Here is a 14,599-nt window from a genome sequence, read left to right as displayed (position 1 = left end):
ATAATACGTTGATGATTTTTTCTGGGAAAATAATGTAGCCAGGGAAAAATATTAATGATTCATTTTATAATATAGACACAAAATGTAGGGGAAAAGCTTTGTTTCCAAGGGTTGAAAGATTTACTTTACTGAAGTGTTGTGGTGGTTTCCTAAAGGAGAGGGGGGGACTATTCACGCTTAAAAGTGGTTGGAACACAGACCAGGTGGTAGCCCCATGACTCAGTGGTCAATGATTGAAAATATTGTTAACCTAGAATTGACTTACCAAATGATTCTGAGAGTTGAGGAGAAGCCCTGTTTCCTGGAGGGTCATCAAGATAATAGTAGTCAGCTTGAAAGTACTTTCTGTAGAATAGAAGTACTAATGATCACTTTTACAGCATACATAGTTTTAGCACAGATACATTGACTAAATAAGGCTTTCAAATAATCAGAACAGCTATTGAGTTTTCAAAATTATATCCTACAAAATCATAAAATTTCAACACGATGATAAAAAATCAATAGGAGGTCATTACAAGTACTTCACTATTTTTTAGTATTGGCAAAATTAAGATTTTACTCCTGAGTTTAGTACAATGGATAAGTTACATTCTGACCTTTATTTGTAGCTTATATAATATACATCCATTTTTATACACATGCAATAATTTCAAAAAAGTTTTCAACATTTTTTATCACATATTAAACTCACAAGAAAGTATACACAAACAAAATATATACAGACATTGAAAACTCTGTGTGAAAAACATGAATCCATAAGTTTTAAAAAAAACTTATTATGATTTAATATTAAGTTTTCAGTAAGACTATATCACATCACCCTTAAGGGTTCTCAACCAACTCTGATGAGAAAAAAATAACATACTTACAATTTTAATACAAATATAAAAAAAAAGTTAAATACTCATCAGTCAAAACAGAACAGAAATGTGCTTTCTTCCATGATGAAGTTTTGTCAATGTATGATCAACAAGGACAAGGTTAGAGGGGAAATTATTTTTAATTTGTAACATGTTTATAATAAGGTGATAACTACTTTACATATATATGTCAAAGTTTCATTACATCTCAAGTTCTTTGTATAAGATGTCTTTGAATATTTCTGCTTGCATAATAAAAAACACAACATTCAATGTCAATTTAAAAATTATCCCAAAAAAATCCTTCTTTATAAAAAATGATTCAAGTTTAAAATTAGTTGACAAACAAATCTTTGATTCATTTCTCTTGTACATGACAAATCACTTTTCTTAAATTTTACATTTTTAGAATTTAAATAAATTTCAGACAGTTACTTACCTCTGAAATATTGTAAGCCATTTTTTTGTAGAATTTTCTCTCATACCATACAATAAATATGATTCAAAATTTTTAGTTTTCTATGCACTGCATCAGGAGATCTTGCATAAGCTCTCCCTTCCTGTCATAATATATGTTTTACTGAAAGTGGCAGTTGGGATAAAAACCAGTTGTTTGGGAAGTGGGTGAGAAAATATTTCAAGAGGTGAGTACTTGTTTGAAATTAATTTTCATTTCAAAAAATGTAAAATTCAAATCAGGTAGTCTTAGTCCTGAATAATGTAAGACAGAATACCACATTTTAAAAGGAGGTGGGATCCAGTGATATTGCAAATGATAGAGAAAAAAATTATAAAGCTACAAGCTACAGGGCAGAAAGATGATAATCTATACAACAATAAAGATGTAGTTGAGTAGAGTCAAAGTGGAATGTAGAACCAGAAAGATTTGGTGAACTGAATTTGAAGCAGAATTGGTGAAGTAGATCAGCATTATAAAAAGGCACTCAGAAATACAGATTTCTCCTCAGCAGAGTTCCTCTTCACCCTTGACGCTTTTCAATTTGTACAAAATTAGGGTGATGCTGGTTTACTGAACATCTGAAATCAATGGTGGGAATACGGGTGGTGGCATAAGCAGGGAGATGAAATTATAGGGGGAGACTTTTTTTCAAAATATTCCACAATCCCAGACACCCTTTAAGTGAGTAACAGTGGGTGTTGGGCAGAATATAAAATAATTCTCCTTTTAAGGATTCCAATTGGCTTAGAGAATACCAGGTGGTAAACATAATCTTGAAACTGAAGAGACATCAATGTGATGGAGGTAAAATTGAAGAAAAGTATTTGAATATGTCCATATGCTGGTCAAATTGGGATATAAAGCAGTCACTTGCTCCTGAGAAAGAAACAAGGGAGATCAAAGCAGCTAATAGCTGAATCAATGTTGTAGAATGCTTACAAACAAAAATAGAATAAATTAAACTCAATTGTGAATGAACAGTTTTATTGCTATATGCTACATCTTGCCTGTGCCATTATACAGGGATGATGCAAATGCCATCTCTCCATCTCTATTATCTTGTTTGCATTGTTTTTAAAGGACTGATTCAGAAAATGTTTTTCTTTACTTGTTTGTTTGTTGTTGTTTTTAATGCAGTGTTTCAATATACATAAGGAGGTTGTATTTATAACCAAGTTCTAAATACAATAAGGTTCTAACTGTAATATTCATTGTTTATCTATTATTGGCTGGTAATTCTTGTTTCACCCTGTATTTAAGCTTTTTAAAAGAACAATAACGTTCTGTAAGAAAGCTAACTTCAAGGATAATGATAACAGCATTTACACTAGAATTATGATTTTTTTTAAAATTATTACTGATTAATAATATTTATAAAAGCAGATACTCCATTTGAAACTATGTCACCTCAGTGAATTTGGCTGACACCATTGTTTTTTTTTTAGTTAACATGTGTTAAAAAGAAGACCAGAAATTCAAACTTTTTGCTATGATATTTACAGACATTCCCAGAACTTGTGACATAGTCATTACATAGATATTGTTATAAAAGGCAACACTGTACAGGTACTGTAAAGTTCTGATGACCTATTGAGGAGATATTTAAAATACCATTTGGATGAACAATCCGAGTCATCCCTACATAGTGCTACTGCCCGCCTGATTAGTGTCTTTGATGTCCAAATTCTTCATCCAAAAACCTTGATGATGGAATATTTGTAAGAATTCTAATAGTTTCCATGTAAAATGTCCATATAAGGATGGAGATGAGAAAGATCTAATACCAATCTCCTGATTTCTATGTCACTACAATAAGAGGAAAGTAAAAGCCTAGAGAAATATGATGTATTATTTCAATACCCTTTTCTATAAAAGTCTTAAAAGTTCTTGATCTAAAATTTGAATAAAAGCTGGATCGGACAGAAAATAAAAAGAACCTGGAAGATTCATAAGTGAATGAGGAGATTGACATTGGATAAAATATCCAAACTAAAGATTCTGATGAACACAGGATCCCAGAAGGCCCCCTAAAATGCTGGAGGAACTGTTTGGAAATGAAGAAAATCAATGGCTGGTTCGAGAAAGCCCACTTCACGTGCTTATACATTTTGCAACTCAAAAGAAGCATAAAAAAAAAGAGAAGTAGAAAGAGGATGGTTGTTACTAATTAATATTAATTTCCAATCAGAGCAAGCTATTTACTTACATCACAACTAAAAATAAACCTGCCAAACAGTATAGCTAACTGAATATACTTTTCTTATATTTGTACTTACAAAGATTAGAATTCACTGGTTCACCAGTTGGGTACACTCACTGTTAATGATATTTTCAATCATAATTCCATTAATATTTCATGAGGTTTAACTAGCTAAGGAGATCTAGATTATTCCTATACGCATATACATTATGCTAATAATGCCAAAAAGTAGTCAAAAACCTGAAGTAATGCACAAAGCCAGAGTCCTAATTAGTTCTTGCCAAAAAGCTTCTGACTGAGAAATCAACTCGAGAGAAATACCAGGTCTTCAGTAATACAGCAAGAGGGGGAGGGGGAATTATTTGCAAGGAAGCTCTACAAGCTAAAAAAATCAAAAGAACAAGCATGCTAATGGTAACTAAAACCAAATCAATAAGTGATACAGAAAGAGAAACATGTAAAGCAGTCACTTGCTCCTGAGAAAGAAACCAGGGAGATCAAGAAAGGAAGTCATAAAATAAGCATAATATCTGAGCAAAGGTAAGAATATTGAAAAGAAGACAGAATGGAAGACTAAGTGGATGATACCCACCAAAAAAACCAATATGAATGTTTAAAGCTTGTGAAACAATGAACAAATGAAAAAGACTTTGCTAAAATGCTATAGGAATGAAAATTTGTAACAAAGCACTACACCCTTCAAGTGTAGCAGAAACTGGTTCTAGATTTAAAGTGTTATGTACCTTGGAAACTAAAATAAGTTCAGCAGAAGTATCATCAAGATTAGGTGAAAAAGCCAGAGCAAAAAAAAAACAAACTTGTATGTGAAGGTAAAAAAAACATCAAACTGGCATCCACAAGATACTGATTTTCATCAATGATACCCCAAAAAAGACTTGAAATTAATGGTCTGAATACATTGGTCAATAAAAGTCAACAATGCATCTACAATAACTTTCTGAGCACCAGGGGAAGACTGCTGAAATAAAGCTATAAAGAAGCAAAGGATCTCTATCACTGATAGAAGCATTAAGAAAACTGAGTGAAGCAACAACTAAACTCTGTCATGCAAGCTAGGCTGAGTTTATTCCAGCTACGGTGATCATGCTGTTCCCAACCTCCAGATGAGAGGTAAGGGTTACTGTTAAGGCCAATCAACCAGGTGTAAAATTTCTGGGCTAACACGAAATATAGATCTAAGGTTAATTAATGATGAGCATTTGGCTAGGGCATTCCCTGTAAGCAATGTGTAACAGCATCCCCTGTTGCTATTACAGATGGACAAGAGGTACAGCAGACCCCACAGCTGTGGCTATAGAAGCAAGTGGAAAGAAAGTATGAAAAGGTGAGTATGAGCAAACTTGGAACATGGAATATATATACTTGACAGTGGGTCCCAGTCTGTAGCTACAGAGTGATGTGATCCGAGTCACCCGAATCACGACAAGAAGGTAAGCAACACTGAAGTGGGCAAAACTTCTCCTCAACCCAAAGAAGTCTGAAAGGCAACACTCCCATACTCAACCTGAGGAAATGGATCTCAGATGGTCTGGAATTATGAACACTCATTCTCACTCCCTAACCATGTGAGCAAGATAAATTCCATTTGTTCCCAGAATTACGGGGAGGGCATGGAACAAATTGTGTTCAACCAAGGACCCAGGATGGGACCACTCTGCATTTGGAATTATGAGGAGACAGTGGACCCTCTTCCATGAACAATGTACAGAACCAATATTTATCAAAAAGAAGGGCCATGCTCAACCCAACCAGATAGCTGAGCATCAAATCTGAACCGGTATTACAAGTAGGCTCTTGCATAGGTTTGTGCCTCTCCTACCATCATGTGGAAAAAACATACAGGGTCCGTCCTGGGTAGCAGAGTCCCCAACTTTGCCCTCTTCTCGAAGAGTAGAAGAAACTCACTCAAACACTCTGGGGGAATAAACTCTGTTCACCACCCCAGTGACTGGAAACCAGGTATGGTAAGGACTCCCTAGCTCCACAAGTAAAATATAGGGGGAATGCATGTCAGAGAGTCCTGTGGATCAATGCTCTCGAAACAATGCAACAGGTGAACCAAGTTCTCAAACATTTTAAAGCAAACCGATCCCAATTTATTCAATCCAATGATCGGCAGGGATGGGCAGGATCCACTTATGCTTTAATAATGATAGTCCATGATTGGCAGTCCAGTATAGTACAATAATACCACCCAGTCTGCCTCTATATGGTCTTATGTTGCAACCTATATAAAGTATATGGTTGCTAATGTGGAATTGGTTTGATAAAAGCACACCTGCCTGGGCAACATTTGCCACAGAGTGGATACTGTGAAAAAGTGGTATGGGACCCTGGAAAGTAAAGAAGAGACAATATTAGTAAAGAAGATATTCACACCTCCTTATAATCTAGCAGATGTGGTTAAGATAACTAAAGGGGGTATTCGAAAGACCTCAGAGGAAGATACTGCCAGATCATGCAAGTAATGTGAGATAAAAGTATTGGAGGAGGTCCACATACCAGCCTGCAAAATGTCCTCCAGCAGGCAATTCAACCAGGTCACTAACGACATAGAAATAAGATAATTCTGATGAGATGTGATTCATAGAAGTCTTCTCACCTCCAAAAAAGCCAAGAAGTCATATGGATCAATTTTTGTACCCACCTTGGCTAGGTAACTGGGAATAAATCCCAGGAAACTGAAGGATCCCAATGAATAAAAAGATGTTGTTTAGCACCTCTAAAGGTATTAGTACAGGCAATCTAACACTTCAAGGCCCTCACTGAACATAACAAACAATTGGGATCCGATCAGTCATAGACGTGAGAAATGGTGGTCAGATGAATCAGTGAAAAGGATTTTTCCCTTCCCTGGCTGTCAGTGTCTTAGGAAAGAAAGACCTGTCTGGGTACAGGAGGATGTAGGTAGAATAATAAAGTGTCTTGAGCATATGCAGCTCAAACAACTACGACCGGCGATGTCTGTAGGCCAGCTGCAACTAAACATAAACCTTGAGTGAAAGGTGATACATGGTACATGAGTCTAAGGCCTCAACTGGATATTGAGAAAGAGCATGTAATACCACCTTAATATCCCAGTTAGGTAACTGAAACAATCATTTGGGATGAAGGACTCTAAATGACTTGTAGACCAGAGAGCATTTTCATCTTAAGTATCTAAAAGTAATCAATAAGACCACCTTATATAAGGCAATTGTGGAAGATGCAAAACCCTTGTTAAAGAGTCAGGTCAAAACATGAGTCATGGTTGGCATGTTTGGATGAAGTGGGTTCAACCTCCTTGCAATATACCATTGTCTATATGTGTGCTATTCCCATTGAGAAATGTCCATCATGGGACAATGCAAGGACTGAGACAGTTACATGGCAACCTTAGAAGTTAATCCCCGATGCCAAGGACCGCTTAACCTTCATGCACGAAAGTTGAGATTCAGAATGGCTGAGTGTACACTGTCAGATCGTGGCTGCCACAACAGAGATGGCCAAAGAGGAAGTGGAAGAGGTGGGTAACCTGAAGGTACCGCAGAAGTGGAAACCAGGATTGAGCCAGCCAATCCAGCGTTATCAAGAGACCCAACAAGGGGTTGAATGATTCAAAGCTACTACTCTGGGGAACATTTGAATCAGTGGGAAGGCACAAAGGTATAATCCCATCCAGTCCCGACTGAATGCATCTATTACCAATGCCCAAGGATGAGGTACCAGAGTAGTTGAGTGTCCCAATGAGTGGCAAATGCATCAATCATCAGTGTCCCGAACTGAGAGCAATATCCAACAGAAAACCTTGTGATGCAGCATCCATACTGTCAGGAGAATCAGGTTGGTTCAAGACAATTGATCTGGCACCAAATTCATCATTCCCGGATCATAGCAAGCTAGTAGGATATGATGGGAGTGAATCCAATAAAGAAGATCCAAGGTTTAAAAACACAGAGACCTGGACTGAGTGCCCCCCTTAATGGCCAATGTAAGACATCACCATGGAATTGTCGAAGTGAAGCATGACAATCAGGGGTGTAAAGGTAATGAAGTAATTTTAGTTGAGTATAGTACTTGTGTAACTTTTTTCAGTATATACTTTTTAAAAAGTTTATATTTTTAAATACTTTTACTCAAACTAAAGTAATTTTTAGGAGAATTATTTGTACTTTTACTCCACAACCTTTCATTTTTTACATTTTGTTACTATTCTCAAAACTCAAATTCGTGGCAGGCAGTCAAAATGCAAGGCATGTATGGAAACTCTGAAGCCACAGCATAGCTTGGGGAAGAGGGACCTAGAGGCATACCTGGTATGCTCTGTTAATGGTATGGAGATTTTCAAGTGTTTCCCCAGCCTACTTGATATAGCTATAGGTTTTAACATGCCCTCCTTGCCTCTGCTGCCTGCGAGCATCTCTTCAGTTGTGCTGAGCAGATTTTCAGCCTTCTGCATGCAAGGCTTGACTGTGGCAACTTTGAAAATCAGTTGCTTCTCAAATTGAATAAGAAATTTTGTGCATAATATAGTTGGTTGAATTCATATACTTTTTTTAATTCCTTATATAGTTTATTCTGAAACAATGAGAGGTGTACAATATTCATTATTGGCATTATTGTTGTAATATTTCATGCTCAGTCTGCATGAGTTGTCCAAAACCCTAAGTGTAGTTGTGAATACCATAGTAATCAATTATATACAACAAATGTGTTATAGATAACTAAAAGAATGACAAATCTTACATCACTGCTATTCACTGGTAATTTACTTAGTTTGGAAAATCTTTTCCATACAGAGTTTTGTTTCTAGACCTCATGGCCCGCAACGTACATGTATGGTTTGAGAGAACTGCAGATGAGTGTACTTTTTACTTTTGTTACTTGAGTACTTATTCAGTAGATACTTTTTTACTCTAACTTAAGTAAATTTTAGGATGGATGCTTTTACTTGTATTTGAGTAACTATTTGACAAAGTACTTTTACTTGAACTTGAGTAACATATTTTAGTACTTTTTACACCCTGATGACAATTTTTTCCCATTAACAAACAGAGACCTTGAGACATCACTCTTTGAATAGCAAGAAATTCTAAAACATTGTGTAGGGATGCCTCGTCATTCGTCCATAGGCCCTGGAATTCCTGACTATTGAGATATGTACGCCTTCCATTAAATGAGCCATCCATGAAGAGATGGATCTCTGAATGAGGTGGTGGCAGATGAACACCTATTATAGTATTGTTCCGATTTACCAACTGAAGAAAAGGAGCCAGAGACAGCTGATCCCAATTTGGCCGACAGAATAAAGGAAGGCACTGGAAAAAGGAAATTGAAATTCTCTCCAGAATGTCCAGGAACGCCTGCAAGTGCATACACAGAACCCCCTGGAGAACCACCACCAGACCAAATATATGTTTCCATTTCACCATTACAGATAAGGTCACAGACAGCCTCAACTGAGAGTGACTCCCCTGACAGTGGAGCGATGCTAGATATCAGAGGAGGGATAGCAGAACCCTGATTTGCCTCCATGCCAGAAACAATAATCCAAAAATTCATGCCATATATCGGCTTGCCAAGCAAATTTTTTTCTTTTCAAAAAACCACTAGGTAACACAAAGAACACTTAAAGTATCTCAAACGGTCATAGTCCAGAGAAACCCATTAGTGAATGCTTTGTTGAGAAAGAGTGGTAATATTATCTAAATAAGGTGCTTATATCCAGTACCAGGATATGGGGTGCACTGACGTAGGTGGAGAGTGTCACGAGATAGATATCGCCAAGAGCAATTATGTGTGGAATAAAAGACTGAAGCAAGCAAGAAAAAATCAGACCAATGCTCAGATGGGCAAAGGAAGAAAACCGTAGTAGTAGGTTGAGAGGAGATAAGTATGTTTTGGAAAAATGAATAATTTAAGAAAGATTTTGAAAAGCTGCTCAATAGCATCTAATTAATAGAAAGAATTATAATTGGAGGGGACCTAAACTGTCATGCTCGTTAAAGACAAGTTAATTTTCAGGGTGTGCATGGAGGACAAGGGTATGGAAACTGAAATGAAGAGAAACAAAGGATTCTTGAATTGGTAGAGGCTTTAGAATTATATAATGATGATACTAGATTCTAGTGGAGAGAGGAACACTGAAATTATGTATAAGAATGGTCAAAAGGTGGGTCAAATTGATTTTGTGGTTGTCAGACAAACAGATAGAAAGAATATTAACTGTAAAAGAGATACCCATGGAGGAAATAGTGAACCAACATAGCTGTTGGTGATGGATATAAAGATACAAAGAGAGAAAATAGAATCAAGAAGTGTAAAATAGGAGCTAAAATCAAAATATGGAAATAGAAGGGAGAAAATATTAATAAATTCAAAGAAGTGACCAGACAGAGACAAAACACAAGTGCAAATGCAGTGGAAGGAAGAGACCTGGAATGGGAAGCTATTAAAGTTCCACTATTGGAGGCAGCTGATATGGTTTGTGGAAAATCAAAAGCAAGTAAAGAACATAATAAAGATACATGTGGTAGGAGAAGAAAATACAGGAAGTGATAAAAGAGAAGAGAAGAACATTCAAAGTCACAAGGAAATGAGAACAATACTCTTGAGTAAAGAGAAGCTGAAGAGAATGCCAAGAAAGCAGTGGTCAAAGAATGAATTGTGGGAGGAATGGTATAGTAAGCTTGAAACACTTGAAGAAGAAAAGATAATATATAAGATAAGTCTAGAGAAGGAACATGATAATGGAGAAATAAATGGATTAAAAACAGAGGTGAATCAATAGCTGTTAAGAATAACATAAAAAAAGGTGGAAGCATTATGGTGAAGAATTGTTGAATTGAGAAAATGAGAGATAATTCAGAGGATGTGTGTAAAGTTCAAGGACCACTGGATGAAACAAACAGACAAGAAGTTAAATACACTATAATGAAAAAGAAACAAGGTAAGTGGCCTATCAGGGGTGACAGTTGAGATGACCAGATCTATGGGTGAAGATAGTATGAGATGTAGAGAAAATTTCAGAAGACTGGAGAAAGAGCACAATGGTACCTATATATAAGGGGACAATGTATTGGAATGTGGTAATTATAGCGACATTACACTAATTGAGCATGTATTTAAAATCTTAAATGGAATGGTTGAAGAGCAGTTAAGGAAGATCATATCAGTAAATGAGAAACAGGAAAGAGTACAGCTGATGCAATGTTCATTGTAAGGTAGATGCAGGAGAAGGTCTTTGAGGGAAGTGGAACTTATAGAAGACGTATGATAGGGTACCAAGGGAGATTGTTTATTGGTGTTTAAGGATTAATGGGGCTTCAGAAAAAACTGTCAGAATGATCCAAGGAACACATGAAAATGTAAAGATGCAAGTAAGAACAAAACAAGGAGATGCTGATGAATAAGTAAAAGGTAGGATTGCATCAAGGGTCAGCTGTTAGCCCATTCCTTTTTACAATAGTAATAGATGTCCCTTCAGAAAAAAAAGAAGAGAGCTGTGAGAATTGTTACTTTCTGATGATCTAGTGATTACAGCTAAAAGTGAGGAGGAATTACATGTGAGATATAGATTATGGCAGGTACAGTTGGAGAGATGTGGACTTATAGTCAATACAGGGAAGATGAGTGCAATAGCAAGTTGTAAAGGAGGAGGGCAATTTGTCAGAATACAAAATAGGATGGATATGGAGATAACCCAAATAGATAAGTTTAAATACATTGGTTCACATTTAAACAAGACTGGGAAATGCAACCTGGAAGGAAATGAGAGAGAGAGAGTAAGGAGTGGATGGCAGAAGTGGAAGAATATTTTGGGAGTTGTTTGTGACAAGAGAAATGTCTTAGGAAGTCGAAAATTGAGACTTATAATACAGTAGTTAGACCAGTTCTGTTGTGTATAGCAGGGATATTAGCACTGAGAAGGAAAGAAGAAAGTTTACTGGAAAAGCCAGAAATGAGAATGTTACATCAGATTATGGAAGTGTATTAAAAAATAGAATTGTGAGTGATGATATTGGAAAGTGGGCTAGGGTATATAAAATAACAGAAAAAGCATATGAAGCTAGACTAAGGTTGTATAAGCACACGGAAAGAATGGAGGAAAATAACCCAGTGAAAATAATATTTGGAATGCCACTTAAAGGTAGACGGAGTAGAGGACGTCAAAAACTGAGATGGAAAGGTAAGATAGATCAAGACATGAAAGAGACAGGCATAATGACAGAGGATATGGAGAGAAATTATTGGAGAAGGGTTACCTAAGCATCTGACCTCAAAACTAGACAGGATTGAGGTTGGATGAAAAAAAAGTGAAGCAATAACTGAAGTACAAGCTTCAGAAATAATAACTTTAGAATTCATCATGAAAAAACATGACATATATGAACATTACAACAACAAAAAACCTGAATTATGGCTTGAATGCAGTGCTTATGTAAGATCTCTTGAGAAATATGTTGTAAGTTGTGTGGAAGGTGAGAGAGAATTGTGAATTCTGGGTAAGTTATACATGTTATACAATTCATAAAGAAACAGTGATAATCATGAGTCACACGTTTGTCCAAAGCATGAGATCAAACTCAACAGGGAAAGGTTTACAGTATTTCAATTGTTTGTTTGTTTTTGAATTTCGTGCAAAGCTACACGAGGGCTATCTGAACTAGCCGTCCCAAATTTAGCAGTGTAAGACTAGAGGGAAGGCAGCTAGTCATCACCACCCATCACCAACTCTTGGACTACTCTTTTACCAATGAATAGTGGAATTGACCATCACATTATAATGTCCCCCCAAGACTGAAAGGGCAAACGTGTTTGGTGTGATGGGGATTCAAACTCGCAACCCTTAGATTGCGAGTTGAATGCCCTAACCACCTGGCCATGCCGGGCCGTATAGTATTTCAAAGACTACCTCATTTGATATGACTTTTTTGCTGCAATCAAAGTGATAGTCAAAACTTAACACTATTCTTTCTTGGAATAATAATATCACATCTAATACTCTTTGTTGTATTACTTTATGCCAGCTATAACATAAATATATTTTAAGTAAAAAATTAATTTAGATTCAAAAACTTAAAAATTAATACACACATCACTAGTACCTACCTCCACAAAATAAAGAATATTATAGCCAGTATAAAAGCAAATGAAGCACAGACTATCCCAGCTATAAGCCCTGCATTAACACTGGACTCAGTCAATGGGCTGCTTACACTACCTGAAAAATGACAAGTAAGTCACAAGCATTCACAGAGCTAGTATAATTATGATTTCCAAGACAACTGCATAGTAATTAAGAAGAAATTATGATGAGTCACAAGTTCAAAATATTGTTATGTTATTGCACAAAATATTATTTTAAGACTTTCATGCATTGGACTGTTTGTAACAAAGCTTTACTGGAAGAATACAATACACTCTCTTTTATAGTTGATTTAGGCATTGTTTTCATGATAAACAAACAAACATGAAATGAGCAGCGACTGCTTAGTTTGGTATGACACTGTGGAGAAAATCTTGTAGGACTAATCTTTAAAAGCAGCACAGATGTAAAAGGATGGCATTTGAAAAGAGCTTTGTATCTGTCTTCAGGTCAGCTTGCACTGGTTTTGTATGGGTTGATATGCTACTTGGGAGGATAGTGGAGGAATGCGATATGACTGGTTGCTGGTCCTTGTTCTGTGGTTGGTAGGAAGATTGATGATTAAACCAATGGTAGCCACAAACTGTGTGTATCAATAAATCATTCTATAAAAAAAAAATTTGACTTTAAGCAAACAGTCAACAATGACAAAGAGTGATTTGAATGATAAAAGTAGTGTTTCTTCGCTATACACGTTGCAATTGATTCTTCGTACCTGTTCAAGTCTCGGTTTAGTGATGGTTTCATCATGATGATGTAGAAAAATTCTTTTGACTTTTTCTTGTTTTCTAGAATTCATCTGAGTCAATGATTTTATAAGTGTCCCAGTCTATTTTATATCCAGTCAACATAGCATGTTTTGCCAAGGTAGAACTCTGTTTTTCATCAGTCTTGTGCAGTCTTTATGTTCTTTAATTCTTGCCCCAAAGTGTCTTCCAGTTTCTTTGATGTAGATCTGTCTACAGGGACATGGTATTTCATAAAAGGAATTTTTGCTTGTAATCAGATGTTCTTTGTTTGATTTGAAAAGGACATATGAATGTCCTGTAAGATTTCCAGCCTTATAACACCTTACTTCCACAGATAACAAAATCACTTCACCAAGCAAATAGAGAACAGCAGCCTGCCATTTTTTGATATTTTTTATGAGCAGACAGAATGACAAAATCCCTACAAACATATACAGGAAACCAACTCATACTGATAAAGATTATATTTTCAGCCTCACCATTCACTTTCTGTTAAATATGGGATCATTAAGTGTTATAACAACAGAGCTGAAACAATTTGCAATGCAAACTTCATCAAAACTGAATGCTAACAAACATCAATGTTTTATACCTTCTAGTTTTGTCATCACTAAAAATACCCAATACAATACCAACATTATTTTTCTCCTATGTGTACGAAAACTGAGTGAGAAGATCAAACCTGTAATCAAAAAGTTCAACATTAATGTCCACTGGAAATCTTACAGAATACCAAGATATGTCCTTTTCAAAACTAAACAAAGAACACCTGATGATTAATACAAAAATGTTCCTATAGACAGATATACATCAGAAAAACTGGATATACAATGAACTGACAACTACAACTCAAGAACAAATCAAAAAATTTTTCTCACCAACTTGATGAAACCATTGCTAAACAGAGACTCAGGCCCAGAAATCAACAGTTTGTGGTTACCATTGGTTAAATCATATAGGCCTGCAAGTTTAAATTTCATAAAATTTGTTTTGGTTTTAATAACAGATTTTCAATAATTCTGCTATGCAGATTCCAATATATATATATATATATATATATATATTCATTTTTTTTCTATCAAGTAAAGATTTTTTACAAATCGGGAAGAAAGAAAAACTCTTACTTACATCAAATTAATATTTCATTTACCACAATGAAAATTTTTTAATGTTATGTTT

The 14,599-nt window shown here is 35.7% G+C and overlaps 1 protein-coding gene across 1 annotated transcript in view; it reads right to left on the bottom strand.

Moving 5' to 3' along the window:
* Positions 1-265: 265 nt before the first annotated feature.
* Positions 266-14,599, bottom strand: part of LOC106466324 (protein sidekick-2-like) — a gene marked incomplete at its 3' end in the record, with an annotated part of 147,939 nt that continues 133,605 nt past the window's right edge. The window contains exons 11-12 of the mRNA XM_022394304.1: positions 12,635-12,746; positions 266-345 (exon numbers count right to left, since the gene is read on the bottom strand). Of these exons, the coding sequence (XP_022250012.1) occupies positions 266-345; positions 12,635-12,746 (192 nt within the window). The remainder of the gene's footprint in view (positions 346-12,634; positions 12,747-14,599) is intronic.

The sequence above is a fragment of the Limulus polyphemus genome, unplaced genomic scaffold (genome assembly GCF_000517525.1).
Source record: "Limulus polyphemus unplaced genomic scaffold, Limulus_polyphemus-2.1.2 Scaffold2222, whole genome shotgun sequence".
NCBI classification, from domain to species: Eukaryota; Metazoa; Arthropoda; class Merostomata; order Xiphosura; family Limulidae; genus Limulus; species Limulus polyphemus.
This window is presented reverse-complemented; position numbering and strand designations above follow the sequence as displayed.